General features: G+C 37.3%; 1 protein-coding gene across 1 annotated transcript in view; it reads left to right on the forward strand.

Annotated features, from left to right (window-relative positions):
• ELP2 (elongator acetyltransferase complex subunit 2) overlaps nucleotides 1-9,367 on the forward strand; it is a 57,102-nt gene that overhangs the window by 27,643 nt on the left and 20,092 nt on the right. The window contains exons 10-12 of the mRNA XM_006889230.1: nucleotides 636-736; nucleotides 952-1,083; nucleotides 6,009-6,158. Coding sequence (XP_006889292.1) covers nucleotides 636-736; nucleotides 952-1,083; nucleotides 6,009-6,158 — 383 coding nt within the window. The remainder of the gene's footprint in view (nucleotides 1-635; nucleotides 737-951; nucleotides 1,084-6,008; nucleotides 6,159-9,367) is intronic.

Genomic DNA, 9,367 nt, shown 5'->3' on the forward strand with positions numbered 1-9,367 from the left:
CTTCCCTTTTTACCCTGTTGGAGAAGTTTTTGGATGTGCATAGGGATTTGATTCTTAGAAGGTCCCATTCATCTATTTTATCTTCTCCTGCTTGTAGATTCACTATACTCTTAATACACATTTATATGACCATATGCACAAGAGGAAGACCCTGCGTGAGATAGATTGACTCAGTGACTTGGGTAATAGTGCTATGTGTGTGAAAGACAATGACATAGGCTCAAGATAAATCAGGGTACAGAACTACTGTACACAGGGTCGCTATGAGTCTCAGGTGACTTGATGGCATGTAACAACAAACTTAATCTAATTTTACAGCTACTAAAATGTGTTAAAACAATATGGACATGCTTTTGTCCTCCTATAATATGCTTTTTAAAAAAATTATTTTAAAACTATGTCCGTGTTGATACATATAAATCTAGTTTATTGAAGTATAATACTCTTATCTGATTAAAATGATTTTATCTTTTTTTCTAATACTAATCATTTATGTTTCCAAATTTTTGCTATTGTAAGCAGAGTTACAATGAACTTTTTGTAGTACTTTTGATGGTGGTGTTTCTGGTGCTGTTTTTTCTAGTAGTTAAATGATGCTTATTGATCAGCTGAAGGCATTTGTTTTTGTCCTTTAGATGGTGTTCTACAGCAACCAATGAGATTGTTGTCCGCCTCAATGGATAAAACCATGATTCTCTGGGCTCCAGATGAAGAGTCAGGAGTTTGGCTAGAACAGGTAAAAATGCATGGATATTTCTTTAAGAAACAGAACATTGGGTTTTACTTACTGAATATTTAAACCTCATGTCTCTGTTCCTCTTGCTGCAGATTTTCAGTCTGTGTGTATTAAATGACTAGAACTTAAACAGCTTTTGGAATCAAATGGTTTCCACTTCCAGGAGCAGTGTGGATTGTTAGTTGAGAATTATTTTCCATCTCCTTTTTTCTTAGGTTCGAGTAGGTGAGGTTGGTGGGAACACTCTGGGCTTTTATGACTGCCAGTTCAGTGAGGATGGCTCCATGATCATCGCACATGCTTTCCATGGAGCATTGCACCTTTGGAAGCAGAAAGCAGCTAACCCAGTAAGATTCATTGTTAAATAACGTGTTTCTGATCAATTACTATAAATCCTAAATGAAACCTAGCTCAACTGTGTGGTTTTACTTAAAACACTCTTCAGAAGCTGTGGAAGCATTCACATTAAAGTGATATCACTTGTTTCTGTAATCTTTATCTTTTAATTGTACTGTTGTTGATTGCCATCCAGTTGAGCACGCCTCATAGAGACCCTATGAACAAAAGGCCTGAAGCCTTTCTCTAACTATCTTCATTTATCAAAGCTCACAGAATTTCCAGAGGCATGTTGTTTAGGAAGTGGATTAATAAGAGTACTTGTTTCTGCAGCATTGTTGAAATGTTGAATTTGCACATGGGAAAAATCTATTTACACGTTGGTAAATTTTCTAAATAAGTGAAATACATGTTGGTTTGATTTGTCAGTGAAGGGCTGGGTGTTGCCAAACAGGTTTTAGTGAAGCTTCTAGACTATGGTAAACTGGGAAGAAAGGCCTGGTGATCTACTTTTGAAAACCAACCAGTGAAAACTTTGTGGAACTCAGTGATCTCTGACCGGGCAGCAGTTCTGTTGTTCATGGAGTTTACATGAATCAGAAGCTACTGGAGACAGTTAATAATAAGTCTTCTAAACTACATACCTTTTTAGGTGGATGTCTTCCTAAAGTGTATAAATTCTCTATCTTAAAGACTGTAACACAAATTTACCTTGATACTAACTATTAAGAGAGTTTTCAAATAAGTGACAACTCTGGTGGCCTAATGACGAGAAGTTGTTGTGCTACAGTCCCAAAGACATGCAGTTCGAATCCATCAGCTGTTCTGTGGAGAAGGATGGACAATCTCCTCCTGTGCCGTTTATTGCTTCAGAGAACCTACTGGAGGGTCAGACATGAGTTGGTTTCAACGTGAAGGTACACCACTACCACCAAGAGACAGAAGGGCATTTTGCTCACTTCTATTTTTTTGTAAAATAGACTGATGCTCTCAAAGACTGCCATGATGAGTAATTCTGAACAGCCTTTCAGATTTTAGACTCTTTCAGATCTTAACATTTTTTTGCTATTCCTCAAACAAAGATAGTCTGTTGTTTTAGAATCACATAGCTGCCTCTCAGCAATATTCTTTCTCTTTCTGGTTTACTTCTCATTTGTCTCTTTGTTCTTGGAGAAGTTAAGACAGCAGGAATATAGTGAAGGATGTGATGGACCCTGGAGCCATGAATGTGTGAACTCAGATTCTGGCCTAACTACTTACTAGCTTTGTGACTGTGTGGACATTGTTTAATTTTTGTCTCTAATTTCTCACCTCTGAAATAGGGATTATTATCAGAGGGGTTTTATGGTGATGAAATATGTATGAATTAGGGTGATTAAATAAATAAAATAATTTAAATGAAATAAATATTTGTCAAGTATGGGATTAGATCCTGATGCAAAGTGAATACTATATATTTGAAAAGTGTTCTTGAGTACCACAGTGTCAGAACTGACCCATTGCTGACCCTCCAGTGGGTTTTAGAAGCAGTTAATCGCAGGGGAGGAGATTGCCCGTCCTTCTCCCACGAAGCAGCTGGTGGCCTCGAACCACATGCCTTCAGGATTGCAGTGCAGCTTCTTGACACTAGAGCTCCATGTATTTGAAAGTAGAGAAACAGCATAGTATGTAGAATATGGGGTTCTGAATGTGCATGCAATGACTTCCTTTATAATGAAAATATTGCTGGGTTGTGCATAGCCTTTAGTTTGTGGGCTTTCTAACGGTGTGATGCACCCTTTTTTGGTGACTTTCAGGATTATTTTCACTGTTAAATGACCCAGTGAATCACCAGCTCTGAACTTCCAAAGTGAGAAATTTTCTCCATTTCATACACTAAGTGCCAAACTCCTTTAAGCTACATTTCAGCTGATCTTTGAGTACCTCCATAGAAAAGGAGTATTTGGTGAATGAGGAGGAACTAAAAACATAAGGCCAGATTTCGTTGTACTTGGGCTTATCATTTTTTTAAAAAAATTTATTTTATATTGGTTTGCTTACAAAGTTCTTGTACATTGTTTCATACTGTCCTTCATTCACATTGTGTTTCATACAACATTCTCATTCATTGTGTTTTATAAAATTAATCACCATTGAACTATGTCCACCATTCCTCTGTCTTTCCAGATTCCTTCTGGAGCTTTCCCATTTTCTCTACCTCCTCTCCCTCCACCCACTAAATTGAACGACTCTGTGATTCACCCTGCCCTTCCTTACCCCTCTGCTTCTTCCTTCTCCTCCTTGGATCCTCATACACATTTTACTAGTTGCATTTCTATTTCTACAATAATGATCTTACGTAGTATTTGTCCTTATCAGACTGAGTTAGTTCACTCAGCATAATGCTTTCCAGTCCCTCTCAAGTTATGTAGTAGTTTTCAAAATAATTGCTGCTGAGTGCTGTGTAATATACCATCATGTTAATGTATTATTGTTTCTCAATCTCTTCAATTTTTGGTTGGACATTTGAGCTGTTTCCATGTTCTTGGAATGGTGAATAATGGCTGCTATGAACATTGGTGTACAAATGGGCTTCTAATTTTTTCCTTGTATTTACACACATATATAACATTTGCCATTTTAGCTAATTTTGTATGTACAGTTAACTCTTTGATAGTTATTTTTCTATTATGCTTTGTAGCCTGTAAACACCACCCCTATTTTTGTGCTTATAATTGAACTTCACATTTATAAGATTTGTTTGAGAAGAATTACACCACCAGGTCCTTTATAAAATATGAAACCAAAACCACATTGACTGCCACTGAGTGGATTCCAGTTCTCAGGAATCCTCTGTTGGGTTTCCATGGTTGAAGTCTTTCTTGGAGTTGCCTGTCCATCTTTCCTCCTCCAGATTGGCTGATAGACTCAAGTTGCCAGTCTTTCACTTGGCAGCACAGTGAATTATGCACTACACCATCAGGATTCTTGATTTGCACCAGGTTTATTTCTTTTTAAAAATTACTTCCAAGGTCTAGGCTATTGTTTTGAACCTGTCACTTGACTTAAGAGAAAAGGGGTGGTTTGCTCCCGAAAGACTGTATCCTCAGAAAACTAATGTAAGGTTTCTGTAAGTCAGAGTCAACCTGTTGGCAGTGGGGTTGGATTTTTAATTTGTGCATATAAGCTCTGGTGGCCTAGTGGCAAAAAGCTGCACTGTAATCCCAAAGGCACACAGTTCACATCCACCAGATACTCCACTGGAAAAGGAGGAGCAATCTCCTCCTGTACCAGTCATATCCAATTCGAAGGTACACTCATCATCATCATCATTATCATCATCGTCATTATCATCGTCATAATTTGTGCATATAAAGCAATGCCCTTTTCCATTATGATTCTGAAAAACTGTACTATTGGCCCAAAAGTACTTCCCATTTCTGAAAACTTTCTGAGAAATCTGTCCCACCCCCAAGTCTGTTCTAACTTTAGAATTGGCTTTTATTTCACAGAGGAAAATATAATAGTATTTCTTTGTCACTATCCTTTTTTTTTTTGACCAAGAAATAATAAAACCTAGCTTAATCACTGACTGTATTCATCAACCATGACTATGAATGTTCTTTGGGCTATTTATACCAATTTAGTTCTCTAAAGATCAAATTTTTCCAAGTCAACTACAAGTTGACTTGAAATTGTTCAACAGAAAGTTCTGTGGACCGGAGATAGAATGCCTTCTGTATTTTGTTCATATAAGCAAATCTAGGCCCTTGATAGAACTTTCTGTTCTGAACACATACACCTCTTTTTACTTAATAGAGATTTCCATCAGGCACATACTCAGAATACAGTGACTCATTTTATTCAGTTCTCCTTATTATTTAGCATCTAAGGCTCCGTCTAACATACTTTGGACATATTGTAAGGAGAGACTGGTCCTTGGAGAAGGACATCATGCTTGGGAGGGTGGAGGGATAGCGCAGGAGGGGAAGACCCTCTATGAGGTGGATTAATTCAGTGACTGGGGTAATCGGGTTGGGAGTGTCAGAGACAGTGCGATTCACACAGGACAGAACAGAGTTTAGGGCTGTTGTACATAGGGTCACTATGAGTCGCCAGTGACTCGACGGCACATAACAACAACTACAACAGCATATACTAAATTGTACCTAGTATGTCCTATCATTGTTTCTGCAAGCTAAATAGATAAAAATTCATGTAATCTTCCATATAATAATATGTGCTGTTCCTATCTTTATTTCTGGTGTTATGTGCTTTTAAGTCGGAACCAACTCATAACTGACCCTCCATTGGGTTTTCAGAGGCCGTAAATTACACTGGAGAAGATTGCCCATCCTTCTTGTGCATCTTTAGTTTTCTGAGTGTTAATTGAGGCATCCTAGTTATTTACTGTCTGACTCTTGTTGTTTTGGTGCTCTTGAACTGAATGTGACTTGTAATGATCTGAAGAACAGCAGATCTGAACTTTGCTAAGTACTGTACCATCCTCAGCATCTCAGACATACGCCATTGCTACTGTCACTCGGTCAGTCCATCTCCTTAAGGATCTTTATCTTCTGTGATGACCCACTGCTTTTCCCAGCGTGATGTCTTATTCCAAGGAATGGCTCCTAAACATGTTCGAAGTACTTGAGATGAACTGACTCACAGCTGACTCTTATTAGGTTTCTTGGGATATAAATCCCACAGGAAGAAGTTTCATTTTTCTCTCTCAGATCTGCTGGTGCATTCAAACTACTAGAGAGGCTTGCCTCTGGATTAGCAGCTCAGCCCTCTACAGATGAGGTCACTAGAGCTCCCTGTTAGGGAAATAGCTCTCATTACTTTATGATGTCAGTACCTTTTTATAGGGTCTTCAGTCTTTCCTGTTATCAAACATGAATGCCTGAATCATAGTGGTCTTTGATAAATGTGTCGTGAATACTTTCCTTTACAGAAAGAGTGGACGCCCGAGGTTGTCATTTCAGGACACTTTGATGGCGTCCAAGACCTCATGTGGGATCCAAAAGGAGAATTTATCATCACTGTTGGCACTGATCAGACAACACGACTTTTTGCTCCATGGAAGAGAAAAGGCCAGTCACAGGTAAACGATCTTCCTCTTTTACTGATTCACATTAAAAAAACAGGGGTGCACTATTGTTAGCTATTAAACTTGCTGCCAGTGGGTCAGTTTTGACTCATGGTTACCCAGTAGAGCACAGTCGCTCTGCCTCAGGGCTGTAATTATTATGGAAGCAAATTGCCTGCTGGTGGGTTTGAGTAATAAGCAACTGAGTGATAACTGCTCTGTCACTAGGGCTCCTCTCTTAGCAGTTAGGGAAATGCAAATTAAAGCTGTGGTCAAATACCTCCACACACCCTCTTACTGTCATCAACTTCATTCAAGTCATCCATTCCTAATTAAGCACATTTCTGTATACCTGTTAATATTGAGTATAAAAGAAAAGTTTGGTCTTGAGGAGTTTTTTTTTTTAATTTTTAAAGTTCTTCTAGGACAAGGTAAATTTTATACATACCAAGATCTTTAAATGTAAGGGAAGGAGCCTCATTTAAAATGAATTTAAAGAGACTTGACTGTCTTTTGACTATATATCAATATATTTGTGCCATTAGAGCAAAATGTACTTGGAATCTCTATTTTATTTCTTTGTCACTGTATGTGAGTTTACAATGAATGGAATTTGTTGAATTAAATTTAGATTGAATTAAGCACAACATGCAAATTACTTAAACTCACAGTAGATTTGCATTTTTTTAGTAACTTTTTTAAATTGAGATTTTAATGAAAGATTATAAAGAACTTGGATTTTCATTCATTTATTGTTGCATATTTTCCTCCCTGCCCACTCCCCTCCAGTTCACTTTTCTCTTTGAGAAGACAGAGAGAAAAAAACATTCTTGCATTGTTATACAATCCCCTCTAGGCCACTTTACTATGCAACTCTTATTCTGGACTCTTGCCATGCAAATAATACTTAATTATATATCCCTTTTAAACAGTTCTCTCCCTCATCAAGTTCAATGCAGTGTATAATATTTAACCCCTTTTCTTAGTTTCCCCCCAGCCCCAATGTCAGTCCTGTTTTATAACAGTGTCATTATGTAGTATTTGTCCTTTTGTGGTTGAGATATTTCACTCAACATAATGTCCTCCAGGTCACCCATTTTGTATAATATTTCATGAGTTTTTTGTTTTTCAATGCAGCGTAGTATTTCATTGTGTGAATATACCACAGTTTCTCTATTCGTTTGTTGATGGGCACTTGGTTTGTTTCCAACTCTTTGTTATTGTGAACAAAGACCTGCATTTCTTTCCCTTTCCTTTTATTCCATTCTCCTGTTCATATAAATAAAGGAGGATCTTGTTATGTAATTCAGTCTGTTGAAACTTGGGAATTGAAGAGATTCAGGTACGCTTTTGATAAATTCTTGATTGTCCAGATTCTTGTTGCTTATATTTTAGAAATAAAGTAGTTGTGCATAATGCACTGTCTTTCACTAATATTCTAGCCATTTTGAAAACCAGCTCAGTTTGGAAAATGAAAGGTACAGTCTAGTGATATAAGTGTGGTTTTTGGAAACCAGTCTTTTCTGCCACTTAACAACTGTCTGACTTTGGCCAGTTTACTTGGGCACTCTAACTCAGTTTTCTCATCAGTGAAATGTAAATTATTATGAGGATTAAATGAGTTAATATTTATAAAGCACTTAAATAATGTTTAACTTCTAAACAGAACTCTTTAAATAAATATTGCTCAGTAAATAAATACCAATATTTTAAACACAGGGTTTGTCTTAAGTTTATATAAAAATTAAAATATTATCACTTTATTCCTAAGAATCTTAATTAAGTAATCCACTCATAGTCATTATCATTTGTCTTGGAGCCCAAGCTTTATTAAATACTAAAAAAGATTTAGAAATAATATTTAACTTTGGTTCTATTTTAAGGGGGAAAAAATTAAAACTAGAATAAGTGAAGAAAATTATAATTCATAATTTGACTGTTGTTGTTGTTGGTACCTGAAATTAATTAATATTTTAGATTATTTACTTCTACTTCATCAGGGACATTTTTCCAATACTGTACCTCAAAATAAATTTTTCTTGCATTCCAAATTCCATAATTTTTTTTTAAGTTTGTTTTATTTTATTATTTGTGTGTGTGTGTGTACCGTCAAATCGGATCTGACTGGTGCAGGAGGAGATTGCCCCTCCTTCTCCAGCAGAGCATCTGGTGGATTTGAACCATGCACCTCTGGGATTGCAGTGCAGCTTCTAGCCACTAGGCCACCAGAGCTTCCTCCCAAATTCCATAATTTTGTGTCTCTGCTTCAGGTATTGGTAAACTTTTGATGAAAGGCAGATAGTACATATTTTCAAGTTTTCTAGCCTAGAGGAAAAATCAAATCTGTGATGTAGGTGGATGATGTAGGTAGTGGTGTCATTGTTAGATTCCATTGAATCAAGTACAACTCATAGCGACCCTATGAACAAAAGATCTGAACCCTGTTCTATCCTGTGCCATCCTCACAACTTCCTGACACCCAAGAGCCTATTGCCGCAGTCACTGCGTCAGTCCACCTGATCGAGGGCCTTCCTCTCCTTCATCAACTCTCCACCCTTCCCAGCATCATACACCTTTTCAGGTATTAGCCCCTCCTAGCTACATGCCCAAAGTATGTGAGGCTAAATCTCATCAGTCTTGCCTCCAAAGAGCATTCCGGTGGCACCGTCTCCAAGACATGTTTGTTCTTTTCGTCATCCGTGGGATGTTCAGTTCTCTTCTCCCAACACCACAGCTCAAAGGAATCAATTCTTCTTCTGTCATTTTCATTCATTGTCCATCTCTCAAGATGCATAGCAAGTGATTGGATAGACTATGGCCTGAATCAGATTCAACTCAGTCCTCAAACTGACATCATTGTGCCTCAGTAATATGAAGATGTCCCTAACTGCATATTGTACACCCACCTCAATAAAGTATTTCCCCCAAATTTTTCTTGATAAAATTCAGTTAACAACACAAATAGTGATAACTAATTTTTTTTAAAAAAATTATAGGTCTATTAATGAGAACACTGGAATTTCCGGAGGGTATTAATATTTCTTCTAATTAGAGTTATGGACCTGCTATTTCAGAAGTGGATGGCCAATCCTTCTTCCTAGTCTGTCTTAATGTGAATGTTCAGATTTAGAGAAGTATCAGACAGACCAGCAAGTTAAAGGTATATCTCTTATTGGCCATCCACTTCTGAAATAGCAGGCCTCTGAAAATCCTATGTACAACAG

Source organism: Elephantulus edwardii, unplaced genomic scaffold (assembly GCF_000299155.1).
Source record: "Elephantulus edwardii isolate Elephantulus edwardi_28Jun2011 unplaced genomic scaffold, EleEdw1.0 scaffold00076, whole genome shotgun sequence".
In the NCBI taxonomy this organism is placed as follows: Eukaryota; Metazoa; Chordata; class Mammalia; order Macroscelidea; family Macroscelididae; genus Elephantulus; species Elephantulus edwardii.